General features: G+C 40.2%; 1 protein-coding gene across 3 annotated transcripts in view; it reads left to right on the forward strand.

The window, feature by feature from the left end:
- The window catches only part of GMDS (GDP-mannose 4,6-dehydratase), a 494,691-nt gene that overhangs the window by 397,265 nt on the left and 82,867 nt on the right, over positions 1-14,559 (forward strand). For all 3 annotated transcript variants that reach the window (XM_081247795.1, XM_081247794.1, XM_081247793.1), the window contains one exon: positions 3,883-4,001. In XM_081247795.1, coding sequence (XP_081103921.1) covers positions 3,883-4,001 — 119 coding nt within the window. The remainder of the gene's footprint in view (positions 1-3,882; positions 4,002-14,559) is intronic.

A 14,559-nucleotide genomic window follows, 5' to 3' on the forward strand; every position in this document is an offset into this window, starting at 1 on the left:
CTTCCGCGTTCATGATCTGTACAGCCAAAGAGCAGGTGTGGGAGAGGAGTATTTTTTTTTGGTGGGGGGGGGATTTTTTAAATGAAAGTTTTATTTTGACTTCTCTAAATTAGATTTGTAAAACAGATAGATTCACTGTATAGTTACAAGAGAGCACATGTCCAAATGGAGCGGATACTTATAACCACCTAGACTTGGCCTTCAAGCGTCAGTGACATGGAGTCAGGTTCCCCCTGGACTTTATATGCCTTAAAAGCAAGATGAATATGGGACATGGTTGGAGAACTGTGCTGTTCATTTGCCATCAAGGGACATTTTGATGTTGAAGAATCCCAAGTCTTGGTACATTCCTTAACTGATTGTCTTTCCTCCCTGTGGGATGGATTAAAAAATAAAAAGCAGGCGATGTTTTCGTTTGCACTGGTGATCAGGTCAGGGCAGAGGTAAATAAGTGTGTGAGGAGGTGGGTAAGTCAGTCGTATCCTTATGGGGCCCCTCATTCCGGGAGTGACGGGCCCAGAGTGCAGACGCCTGAAACCCGTCACCTCAGGAGCGTTTCTGCACCGGAAGCCGGAGCTGGGTGGGGACTTGAGCTTAGGGGCGGCCGGCCGAGTCATGGGTCACATGTCCCGCATGTGAACAGGAAGGTGAGGAGAGGTGAACCTTTGCCTCGGCCGTGCCATCCATCAGGGAAGAAATGGACCAGATCAGCGTGTGCAGCTGTGTGAGGACGTGCAGGCCTGGGCGCTTCCCACACAGGGGCCTTTGTGCTGGACACGCCTGAGCATCGCGATGGGCTGCGCGGCCCCGGCTCGGTGGCAAATTACTAACCCACGATCACCGCAGAGCACAAACTTGTTCATCTTCTCATCTGGAGTGTCACCGGTCTTCATTTACCAGTCAGAGATGATTCATTATGCTCAGTGGAAATTCAAACAAAGCCTTTCCCTCTGCGTTTTAAAACCTGTAAACTATTCAGTAATAACAAATAAATCTGGAGCTGTATATCCTTTCCCTCCCATTCCCAGGCTGGAGTCTGGGACAGTATGAACTTTAAAGGAAATGCCTAGAAATTGGTAGGTCAGAGGCCGCGGATGGTCGGTTGGAAAAGAAAAGGGCAGATTCTTGGCACTCAACTGTGGTGAAAGTGAGGGCCTCCTGTGTGCCCAGATTCCCGGTGGGGATGGAATGAGCACCAGGGAGCTGGTGCCGGTGTCTCAAGTAATCCACCCTCAACCAGTCATCATACTTTCTCCTTTTATTTTTAGCAGCCCTTGCTTTCTTTCACATGATTAAAAATATGATTTTTTCAAAACCATTCCAGCCCAACATAGTGTTTAAAAGAAATAAAATAAGCTGAGCAGTCCTGAAAGACCTATTTGAAATGTTATTTTTAGAATGGAAATTCAAGTAAAACACCCTTAAGTACATACACTAATCCCTCAGAAAAACGTTCAGCTAGAAATTCTAGCCAGAAGCATAATTTAATTTTTCCTAAAAACTTTGGAAGCATTTTGAAAAAGCCAAAATGTGTGTGTGTGTCTGTGTGTGTGTCTCTGTGTGTGTCTCTGTGTGTGTGTGCACGCGCACGTGTGTGTGTGTGCACACAGCACGTGAGCGGGTCAACTTAGTTGGGGAGGTGCCCAAAGGGCAGCTCGGGCCAGTATAGCCAGTGTGCTATGCCATCGTCCCAGGGAAACCCAGAGAGACACAGGCCATGCCAGGGCCCAGGCTGGAGGGTTCCCAGGCAGAGGAGGAGGGTATTCCAGGCTGGGTGGACACCTGCAAGATGCGGACACCAAAAGGGGCCTCTCGCCTCTGTGGTGCCCACGACCAGGGCACCTTCAAGGGGCTGAACAGCCAAGGGCGCTGGCCCAGGGTCTGAAACTCGGGGCCGCACGCACCATCCCGATGAAGAGGACAGCTTGCATTTTGTGCCTTTTTAGAACTGAGCAAGCTTTATTATTAATATAATTCATGTAAAAATTTTAAAGTGTTATAAAGAAATTCATCAACTATAATCTCTTAGTGCAAAACAAAACTTCAGATCTTTCACGAATGTGAACAAACCCCTCTCCTGCCAGGACGATTTCATCTGATGCTTCTCAGCATGTCCCTGACCTGCGTCTGCTTCCAGCGTCCCACCCGTGGGCCGCATCTCCAAGGCGTGTGAAATTGCCGAAAGCCTTGTCTTCTGTAGGACAAAAATACAATTTAAAACAATCTGGAAATAGACCAAAATACAAAATATTCACACAAAAGAAACTTTGAGTACAGGAGAAATGTGCACGTTTTTATTTTTTAGAGGGCTGCCATAAATTGAAATGAATAAAGAAGAATTAAACTTTATTTAAACTAAATCAGCAAAAACTTTGCTGATTGTGTTTTCTAAAAGAAAATAAGCTGCTCCATTGATCTCAGAAACCTATTTTTCAGCTTATCCAACAGCAGCTAGGGAGACACCAACCAATAGTTTTCTATAAATGTTACAACAAGAGTTCAATGCACATAATATTGAGGACCGTGTTCTAATGAGGTGACTATTGCTTTCACCTATTTTATTTTGAAAAGTGGGTGTGAGTGATGAAAAAAATTGATTTTTTAAAAAGTTTTTATTGAAGTATAGTTGATTTATAATGTGTTAGTTTTAGATGTACAGCAAAGTGATTCAGTTATACATATATATGTGTATATACATATGTATATTCTTTTTCAGATTCCTTTTCATTATAGGTTATTACATTGAGTTCTTGTTTGTTTGTTTTTTTTTTGTCTTAGATTTTTTTCTTAAAGAGACTGCTATCAGATACCAGCTATACTTAATTTTGTAAAATCTTCATCTTCTGTCTGTGTAAACAAAATCTTTAAAATCAGTGTGTGGCTCCAAGCTATAGGAACTCTAGGCCTGGCTGCTATGGTGAGAGCCATCTGAGCTGAGTTTTGGGGCCCTGTTTTGGGTCTTTCACATGCAGCTAGACTTCTGGCTCTCCTTGAAAAAGCCTGTCTGCGAGGTGCACCCACCGAGCCCCTGACCTTCAAACACAGCTACTGAAACCTTAACTCTGAGCAGATGTCTTCACTGCCAGATAACTTGTTAAAAGTGCTGTTCGTTATATGATTGTTTTTCCATTAAGGATTGTTGAATATTTTGCTTTACCGTGTCACCGCAGTGGTAAATTTCCAACTTTACTGGTAAGAAATTTGATCCTACTTTGGAGGATAAACACCTGTCCTTAAATGATGTTTTCTTGCCTTCCTTCCATGATTCTTAAATATCCTATGAAAAGGTTATTCGGTGCAGACGCTCTTCAACATCTCATACCTGTGAACTGTAGTCCAAGGTCCTGCTGCGTGAATCTCACCTGGGCTGCTGCAGACAGAGGTGCTGCAACAGCTGCCCGGCCTGTGCACCTGGGCTGTACCCAGAGGTCCCCAGATGATTCTGTCGCACGTTAGAGTTTGAGAACCACAACTGTGCCGTGGTTAGGGTAGTGGACTAGATTCGTCGTCACCGTCTGGCTACACAGGTTAAAGCATCTAAACAAGGAGGCCGTTAGCCCTTGGTAGCCAGAGTCCCCGCACCAGAATCCGAGGAAGTGAAACTTCACCAGTAGCTCACCCGGCTTCCCAGATAATCAAATAATTGCTTTGCTCTGTTTCGCTTCACTTCTACTCTGTAAAAGCCTTGCCCCCCCGTCCCTGCGTGGGGAGCCTCCTGAACGCCTTTGGAATCGACGTGTGCTCAGATAAACTCCTGAGAGTTTTTGTATGCCTTGGTTTACCTGTTAGCACTGTCCCTGTCCCATGATGTGCTTTGGGGACATGATAGTTCCCGAGGGGCAGCTGGGTACAGCTCTCACGTGGCTCTGCCTCTCTGTCTAGGCCATGTGGCTGATGCTGCAGAATGATGAACCCGAGGACTTTGTCATAGCCACGGGGGAGGTCCACAGCGTCCGGGAATTCGTGGAGAAGTCGTTTCTGCACATCGGAAAAACCATCGTGTGAGTATGACTGGTGGACGTCGGTCAGACATTTACTTGCTATTCTGCCTGCATTTTGTCTTTTTCCCTCTTTGCTCTTGTAAAGCATGAAGATGGGACTTGGTCCCAGTTCTAGTGAAAGTCAAATGTTTGTCACCATCTAAACTCAGTTTTTTAGAAATTTCTTTCCTCTTCTTAATTTTTAAATATGTTTTTAAGGTTTTTACCTTTTTAACTTGAAATTTTGTATCATGGTTTACACTCAGTTTACTAGGATTTTACTGTTGCTAATTGCTCTTAACAGATCAATGTGATAACATAAAAGTTACACAAACTTTTTTCAATATTTCACTTTATATTTAAAATTTTTGAAACCATAGAAACTTACAGAAAAGTTTCAGATACCTGACCAGCATAATTCTTTTCTCTGAACCATTGAGAGTAGGCCCCGTCCCCCTGACTTTTGTGTGTATTTGCTATAAACAGAGACATTGTCGAACATGAATGCAATGCAGCCATCAGAGTCAGGAAATCGCACTGCTAAGTGAGTACTGTCTAATCTGCAGATCTCACTTGAGTCTTGCAGTTGGGCCAGTGCTCCACTTTATACCAAAATGATCCACACACTACATCTACTTGTTGCATTACACAAATTTTGAAGTCAGATTTTTATTGGAATATTCGAAAGATTTGGGGGAAATCCTTCACTACAGATGGAAGATTCTTTTTTGGTGATTGTTTTATTGAGATAAAATATATATAACATAAAATTTACCATTTTAATAATTTTTAGGCATACAGTTCAGTGGCATTAAGGATATTCACAGTGTTGGGCAACCATCACCACCATCCGTCCACAGAACTCTTTCTTCTCCCCAAACTGAAACTCTGTTCCCATTAAACCCTAACTCCCCTCCCCCAGCCCCTGGCAGCCACCATTCTACTTTCTGTCTCTGAATTTGATGACTCCAGGGACCTCATGTATCAATGGAATCACACAATATCTGTCCCTCTGCGACTGGCTTATTTCGCTGAGCCTGATGTCCTCAGGTTCCATCCCTGTTATATCCTGTGTTAGCATTTCACTCCTTTTTAAGGCTGAGTAAAATATTCCATTGTGTGGATGGACCACGTGTTGCTTATCCATCATCTGTTAGCACCTGGGTGGCCCCCACCTTTTGGCTGTTGTGAATGATGCTGCTGTGAACACACGTATACAAATATCTGTTTCAGTCCCTCCCTGCTTTCAGTTCTTTGGGTTATAAACTTAGGAGTGGAATTTCTGGGTCATATGGTAATTCTGTGTTTAACTTTTTGAAGATCTTTCAAACATTTTTCCAAGATTCACTTTTAAAATATAAGAAAGGACTTCCATTTCTAGCTATGATGGAATAACAGAAATCAGATTAAACCTTCTATCTTGAAAAACTAGGAAACTATATGAAATACGTAAAACACCGTTTGGGCAACGGGCAGTGCAGGACCGTGATCCCTGGTAGAAAAGGAACAGATGAGATGAGCCCTGCAATCACCCGGCTTTCCTGGAGACATGGTCTCCACCAGGGAGCGTGGAAGAGGAACTTCAACAGAGAACAACCGTCTGCTGAGAGCTGAGGAGGTAGAGGTCAGAATTCAGAGAGTCTGAGGCACCTGGATGTTGTGGGGCCGAGTTCTGGAAAGGTGTGACGATCTGCAAAGAAAAAGAGTTCCCAGGGCCTCCCTGGTGGCGCAGTGGTTGAGAGTCCGCCTGCCGATGCAGGGGACACGGGTTCGTGCCCCGGTCCGGGAAGATCCCACATGCCGCTGAGCGGCTGGGCCCGTGAGCCATGGCCGCTGAGCCTGCGCGTCCGGAGCCTGTGCTCCGCAACGGGAGAGGCCACAACAGTGAGAGGCCCACGTACTGCCAAAAAAAAAAGAGTTCCCAAAACGTGCATTAGGATCCCACTGAGTCCTTATTGAATATTAAGAAGACATTCCACAAGCTTGGATGAGGAAGTGCCTGGAAGGTGGAATTGAAGGTTTCTTAGAGTGTTCCCAAGCTTGGGAGGCACATGAGCTTCAGCCATAATGGAGAGACCTCGTTCTCACTCAGTGACTATCCTCACTCAGGGGATGAAGTAAGATTCCAGAAGGGCTGTGCCTCAGTGATGAGACTGATTCCCAGAGTAAAGGCTGCTCTAGACCCAGGCTAACAAAGCTTAAACACTAACTTCAAAGGGATCAAACTGGATACAAATAACTTAGCCTTCGAGCATTGCAAAGCCCAGTGTTCTTCAAAGGAATACAGTAAAATCTAGACTCAAAAGCATAACTTTTTTTTCTTTTGATTTTTATTGGCGTATAAGTTGCTTTACAGTGTTGTGTTAGTTTCTACTGTACAGCAAAGTGAGTCAGCCATACGTATACATATGTCCCCTTTTTTTGGATTTCCTTCTCATTTAGGTCACCACAGAGCATTGAGTAGAGTACCCTGTACTATACAGTAGGTTCTCATTAGTTATCTCTTTTATACAGAGTATCAGTAGTGTATATATGTCAATCCCAATCTTCCAGTTCATCCCACCCCCCCGCCCTTCCCCATTGGTATCCATACGTTTGTTCTCTACGTCTGTGTCTCTGTTTCTGCTTTGTAAGTAAGATTGTCTATACCAGTTTTTTCAGATTCCACATATATGTGTTAATACAGCAGTCCCTAACCTTGTTGGCACCAGGGACCGGTTTTGTGGAAGACAGTTTTTCCACAGGGGGAGGGGGGGATGGTTGAGGCAGTAATGCGGGAGATGGGGAGCGGCTGTAATTACAGATGAAGGTTGGCTCGCTCGCCCGCCACTCACCTCCTGCTGCACAGCCCGGTTCCTGACAGGCCACGGACTGGTAGCAGTCCACAGCCCAGGGATTAGGGACCCCTGCATTAACATACGGTATTTCTTTTTCTCTTTCTGACTTACTTCACTCTGTATGACAGTCTCTAGGTCCATCCACATCTCTACAAATGACCCAGTTTCATTCCTTTTTATGGCTGAGTAATATTCCACTGTATATGTGTGCCGCATCTTCTTTATCCATTCCTCTGTTGTTAGACATTTAAGTTGCTTCCATGTCCTGGCTATTGTAAATAGAGCTGCAGTGAACACTGTGGTACATGACTCTTTTTGAATCATGGTTTTCTCCGTGTATATGCCCAGTAGTGGGATTGCTGGGTCATATGGTAGTTCTATCTTTAGTTTTTTAAGGAACCTCCATACTGTTCTCCATAGCAGCTGTATCAATTTACATTGCCACCAACAATGCATGAGGGTTCCCTTTTCTCCACACCCTCTCCAGCATTTGTTTGTGGATTTTTTAAAATAAATTGATTGATTGATTGATTGATTGATTGATTGATTTTTGGCTACACTGGGTCTTCGCTGCTGTACATGGGCTTTCTCTAGTTGTGGTGAGCGGGGGCTACTCTTCGTTGCAGTGCATGGGCTTCTCATTGCGGTGGCTTCTCTTGTTGCAGAGCACAGGCTCTAGGCACATGGGCTTCAGTAATTGTGGCCTATAGGCTCAGTAGTTGTGGCTCGTGGGCTCTAGAGCGCAGGCTCAGTAGTTGTGGTGCATGGGCTTAGCTGCTCCACAGCATGTGGGATCTTCCCAGACCAGGGCTTGAACCCGTGTCCCCTGCATTGGCAGGCACGTTCTTAACCACTGCACCACCACGAAGTCCTGTTTGTGGATTTTTTTGATGATGGCCATTCTGACTGGTGTGAGGTGATACCTCATTGTAGTTTTGATTTGCATTTCTCTAATAATTAGTGATGTTGAGTCTTTTCATCTGTTTGTTGGCCATCTGTATGTCTTCTTTGGAGAAATGTCTATTTATGTCTTCTGCCCATGTTTTGATTGCGTGGTTTGTTTTTTTGATATTGAGCTGCGTGAGCTGTTTGTATATTTTGGAGATTAATCCTTTGTCAGTTGCTTCATTTGCAAATATTTTCTCCTATTCTGAGGGTTGTCTTTTCTTCTTGTTTATGGTTTACTTTGCTGTGTAAAAGTTTTTAAGTTTAATTAGCTCCCATTGTTTATTTTTGTTTTTATTCTCATTACTCTAGGCAGTGGGTCAAAAAAGCCCTTGCTGCGACTTATGTCAAAGAGTGTTCTGCCTATGTTTTCCTCTAAGAGTTTTATAGTGACTGGCCTTACATTTAAGTCTTTAATCCATTTTGAGTTTATTTTTGTATATGGTGTTAGGGAGTGTTCTAATTTCATTCTTTTACATGTAGCTGTCCAGTTTTCCCAGCACCACTTATTGAAGAGGCTGTCTTTTCTCCATTGTATATTCTTGCCTCCTTTGTCAAAGATAAACCCATGCACATATGGTCACCTTATCTCTGGGCTTTCTATCCTGTTCCATTGATCTGTATTTCTCTTTTTGTGTCAGTACCACACTGTCTTGATTACTGTAGCTTTGTAGTATAGTTTGAAGTTGGGGAGCCTGATTCCTCCAGCTCCATTTTTCTTTTCAAGATTGCTTTTACTATTCAAGGTCTTTTGTGTTTTCCATACAAATTGTAAAATTTTTTGTTCCAGTTCCGTGAAAAATGCCTTTGGTAATTTGATAGATTGCATTGAATCTGTAGATTGCTTTGGGTAGTTTTGTCATTTTCACAATATTGATTCTTCCAATCCAAGAACATGGTATATCTCTCCATCTGTTTGTGTCGCCTTTGATTTCTTTTGTCACTTTCTTATAGTTTTCTGCATACAAGTCTTTTGCCTCCTTAGGTAGGTTTATTTCTAGTTATTTTATTCTTTTTGTTGCAGTGGTAAATGGGATTGTTTCCTTAGTTCTTAATGTTCAGCATTCAACCAAAAATTAGTAGGACTGTCATGAAGCAGGACAATGTGACCAAAAACCAAGGGGAAAAATCCATCAGTAAAAACAGACTGAGGAATAAAAAAGATGATGGTATGAGTGCATAAAGAAGGTAAAATAGCTATTATAACTATGTCAAGTATTTTAAGAAAAAGATGAGTATAGTGAGGAGAGATAAGGAAATATGTTTATTTTTTGAAGAGCCAAATGGAACTTTTAGAAATGAAAAATTAAGTATCACTGTTGGCATTGAGAATAGATTAGATACTACAGAAGAAAAACTAGTAAACTTAGAGACATAATACTAGAAAGGACCCAAGATGAAGCACAGGAAGAAAAAGACTGGAGGAAAAAAAAAAAAGAGAACAGAGTTTGATTTGATTAACCTGTGAGACAAAATCAGCCAATCTAATATATGTGTAATCAGAGTATCAGGGAAAAAGCAGGGAGGGCACAGGAAAAGAATTAAGTAACAGCCAAAAATTTCCCAAATTACTGAAAATAAATGCTAAAGAGAAAAAAAATTTAAAGCAGCCAGAGAAAAAATAGAATTATTTACAGAGGAACAAATATAGGAAAGTTTTGTTATCAGAAACTATGCAAGGCAAGAAGACCTTGGAGCAACATCTTTAAACTGCGGGAAGCAACCTGAACCTCGAGTTCTGTACCTGAGGAAACCACCTCAGAAATGGAGGCGAATTAAAGACTTGCCAGACAAACAAAGGCTGAGATGGTTCATCGCCAGCAATCATTTAGGTGGAAGGAAAATGATACTAGTTTGAAGCTTGGATCTATATGGAAGAATGAAGAGCAAGAGAAATAGCCAAAATGTGGGAAAATATAAAAGTTTTCCCCTCGTTTTAAAATTTCTTTGAAAGGTAATTGACTGTTGAAAGTAAAAATAATGAAAATACATTATGAGGTTTCTACTACATATGTAAATAAATTGTATAACAACAGTAGCACAAAGAGTGGGGACAGGATGGAAGCAATGCATCATTACTGTAAAGATTCTTACACCAGATGGGAATTAGTATGATATGATTTGAAGACAGACTGCAATTAGTTAAAGTATGTACTGCACACTACTAAAACAAAACAAAATGAAAAATAGCCATAAGCCAATAGTGGAGTCAAAATGCAATCCTAAAAAATACTCACCTAAAAGAAAGCAGGAGAAGAGGGAGTGTGAACAAATAACAGATGGGACAGATAGAAAACAAATAATAACTATACTGATAATTATATCCATTTGAATGCTCTAAATACTCTAATTAAAAGGGTGATATAGTTGGACTTGATTTAAAAAAAAGCAATATGCTGTCTACAAGAGACACACTTTATATATAAACACATAGATAGTTTAAAAGTAAAAAGATGAAAAAATAAAATGTCCAAACACTAACCATAACGAAACTGGAGTGGCTATATCTATATGGGACAAAATAGACTTCATTTAATTAGAAGGAATAAAGAGTCATTTCATAATTTTAAAGGGGTCGATTCTTCATGAACACATAATACTTTTAAATGTAATACTTTTTTAACGTATCTACACCCAGTTATAGATACTTCAAAATACTGACAGAACTGATAGGAAAAAAAGACAAATGAACTTTATGCTCGTGTACTTCAACACTCCTTTCTTCGTAACTGGCAAAACGAGTAGACAGAGAATAACTGAGGATACAGAAGACCTGAACAACACAGTAAACTTACGGACCTAATTGACATTTCTAGAGCTTACCACCCAGCACACTTCTAAATAACTCACAGGTTTAAAAAGAAATCACAAGGGAAATTAGAATATATTTTGAATTCAATGAAAATTAAAACAGCATATCAAAGTGTGTGGGATACTGCCAAAGCAATGCTTGAAGAGAAATTTGTGGCTTTGAATACTAACATTAAAAAAGAAGAAAGAGCCCAAACCAGTTATCCAAGCTTCCATCTTAAGAGCTAGACAAAGAAGAACAAATTAATCCCAATGCAAATAGAAAGAATGAAATAATAAAAACAGAGATCAGTGAAGTAGAAAACAAAAAAACAATGGAGAGAATCAGTGCAACCAAAACCTGGATAAACCTTTATCCAGGAAAAAAAGAGAAGACAGAAATTATATGTAGTAGAAATAAAAGAGGGAACATCACTACTGATCCTCCAGACATGAATAGAATAGTAAGAAAACATTATGAACAGCTTTTGCCAATGACTTTTTCAAGTTAGAGGAAATTGGCAAATTTCATGAAAGACACAAATTGCCAAAACTGACTTCAAAGTATGTATAAATCTTAGTAGTTCTATGTCTGTTAAAAGAAACTGAATTTTATACGTTTAAGGAAGAAAGTAATACCCTTTCTATACTCACTCAGAAGAGAGAACACTTCCTAACTCATTTGATGAGGCCAACATTACCCTGATGCTAAAAATAAAAATGTTACATGAAAAGAAAGATACTGACTAGTATTCCACGAAAGCAAAGAAACATAAAAGTACTAACAAAATATTAGCAAATTGAATCTATCAATATATACAGAGTTGGTACACCATGACCAGGTGGGATGTATTCTAGAAATGCAAGGTTGGTTTAACATTTGAAAATCAATGTAATTCACCATATTAAGAAAACAAAAGAGAAGCCATATGATTTTTTTCAACAGAGGCAGAAAAAGGCATTTGAAAAAACTTAACAACTATTATTAAAAAATAAAATAATATAAAATAAAACTTTCAACACACTAGGAATAGAAGGAAATTTCCTCAAGCTGATAAATGGCCTCTGGGAAAAACCAACAGTTAACATTATACTTAATGTTGAGAGACTGAATAATTTCCTCCTAAAAATGAGGCTCAGGGCAAGGATGTCTGCTTTTATCAAACCTTTTCAACATTGTCCTGGATCTGAGCCAAAAGAAAAAAACAAAAAGAAATGAAAGGAAGATGTATATCTGTCTTATTCACAGATAGCATGATGTAGTAATAGAAAACCTAAGTAATCTACCCAAAAAGCTACTAAAACTAACAAGTGCATTTAGCAACATCACATGATACAAGGTCTATATATAGAAGTCAGTTGTACTTCTATGTACTGCCATTAAACAACTGGAAATTGAAATTTGTAAAAAAGCACATTACCACTTACAATAGAATCAGAAAATGAAATAGAGGTGAACTTAATAAAATACACAAAAGATCTGTATACCACAATCTGAAAGACTTAGATGAGAGAAATCAAAAAAGCCCTAAATAAATGGAGAGATACACCATGTTCTTGGATTGGAGGACTTGATAAGATGCCAGTTCTCTTCAAATTAATCTGTAGATTCAGTACATTACTGAACAAAATCACAAGCTTTTTTTTTTTGGTAGAAATTGACAGGCTGATTCTAAAATTTATGTGGAAATGCAAAGGATCTAGAATCATTTTGAAAAAAAAGATCAAAGCTGGAGAACACTTACTCTCGGATTTTAAGATTTCTTTTAATGCTTAATCTGCATGATATTGACGTAAGGACAGATTTATAGATCGAGGGAACAGAATATAAAGCCCAGAAATAGACACACACTTATATAGACAATTGAATTTTTACAAACTTGTCAAGGTAATTAATTGGAGAAGGATAGTCTTTACAACAGATGGTGCTGGAATCAGGAATAACCGTATGGGGTAAAAAAGTGAATCTCAACCCAAAAGTCATACCGCACACAAAATTAGTTGAACTGGAGCAGAGGTAGAAATGCAAGAGTGGAAATCAAAAACTGTTAGATGAAGACATGGGAGAAAAGCTTTGCAACCTTGGGGCAGGGAAAAACGTCTGAGGTTGTTTTCTGTTCCTGAGTTATGAGAATTTTTCTTTTTTTTTCTTTTTTTTTTTTTTTTTTTTTGTGGTACAAGGGCCTCTCACTGTTGTGGCCTCTCCCATTGCGGAGCACAGGCTCCGGATGCACAGGCTCAGCGGCCATGGCTCACGGGCCCAGCCGCTCTGCGGCATGTGGGATCTTCCCGGACCGGGGCACGAACCCGCGTCCCCTACATTGGCAGGCGCACTTTCAACCACTGCGCCACCAGGGAAGCCCCGAGAGTTTTTAGGTTTTGCAGATATACTCTCTCAGCCCATGACTTGCCTTTTCAGTTTCTTAACAGTGCCTTGCAAATACCAAAGTTTTACATTTTCATGAAGTTCAATTTATCATTCTCTATGGCTTTTTGTTTTGTGTGTGTTTGCCTTAAATGTTTAGATTAATTGGGGGCAAAGGCAAGGATTTCTTAGGACACCAAAAGCAAGAACCATAAAAGAAAAAATGACAAAATGAATGTCATGATTAAAAACCTCTATTCTTTGAAAGTGACCACTAAGAAAAGGAAAAGGCAAACACTGGTCTGGGAGAAAATGAATGTAATAATTTGCATCTGACAAAGGACTTATATCTAGGACATACAAAGATCTCCTGTAACTCAAAAGAAAGAAGACAAATAATTCAATTTAAAAAATGGGCCAGATGTCTGAACAGATACTTCACACAAGAAATTCCACAAATGGCCACTTAGCACATGAAAAGATGCTCAGTGTGATCATCATCTAGGAAATGCACGTTAAAACGACAGTGTGACACCATGGCACTCCCTTTGGAATGGCAAAACGGAAAAACTCAACAGAGCCAAGTATTACTGAGGATGCTGGGACAACTGGAACGCTCATGCATTATTAATGGAAGTATGAATAGTTCAAAAAACACTTTGGCTTTCTCATAAAACCAAGTCTATATTTACTATGTGACCAATGATTTTCCTAGACATTTACCAAAGAAAAATGAAGATGTATGTCCACATAGAGACTTATCCATGAATATGTGTAACAGCTTTAGTCCTAATAAAGTGTTAGCTCCCCCCATGTCTAATCAGCTGGCAGATGATGTGTCCGCATGAGGAATACTGCTCACTCATGAAAAGGAGTGGACACCTGGCACACTTGGAGGAAGAGCGTGTGATGCTCTAGGAAAGGGTGACTGGTGCTGATAGGAATCTGAGCGTGACGGGAGAGCGACTGGGAGAAGGAGCGGGAATCTGTGGCGGGGGGTGGGGGAATGTCTGATATCTGGATCGCAGTGGTGTCTGCATGAATGCATGCATCTTTCACTCATCAAATTATGCACTTGTGACACATTTTGTTTGTAAATTATTCCTCAATGTAGTTGATTTTTCAGTAAAAGGAATTTAAAAAAGAACTTAGGTGCCCATCATCAAGGATATTCAAGTGAGTTTGATCAACTGTTATCATACAGCTATTAAAAATAATGCTGAAGAGGAATTTGAATAACATGAAATATGATTATGATCTGTTGGCTGATCTAAAATCCCTAAAAATATGCCTACAAAGAATTAGAAGAAAACACACAAAATTTTTCAAATGGCAATTTCTACATGGCAGAATTATGCGTGACCTTTAGTGTTCTACTGAATACATTTCTCTATATCCAAATGTTCTATAATGAACTTACATGCTTTTGTAGTAAGAAGTCAACTTACACACAGTTTTTTGAAGTTAGGGGTAGTCTTACAAATGAATCCCCAAACAAGGCTCTCTTTTGATAAAAGTATGAAACTTGGTCATTCTCCCACTTTGGAGACGATGTGTCGTTTTCAGTCACCAGGTCATCCTCCTGTCCTTCTGTCCGTAGGTAGTCCCATGGGCTAATACCCTTTTTCTTTTTTTTGTTTTT

This window comes from Mesoplodon bidens (genome assembly GCF_964165515.1).
Source record: "Mesoplodon bidens genome assembly, chromosome: 10".
NCBI classification, from domain to species: domain Eukaryota; kingdom Metazoa; phylum Chordata; class Mammalia; order Artiodactyla; family Ziphiidae; genus Mesoplodon; species Mesoplodon bidens.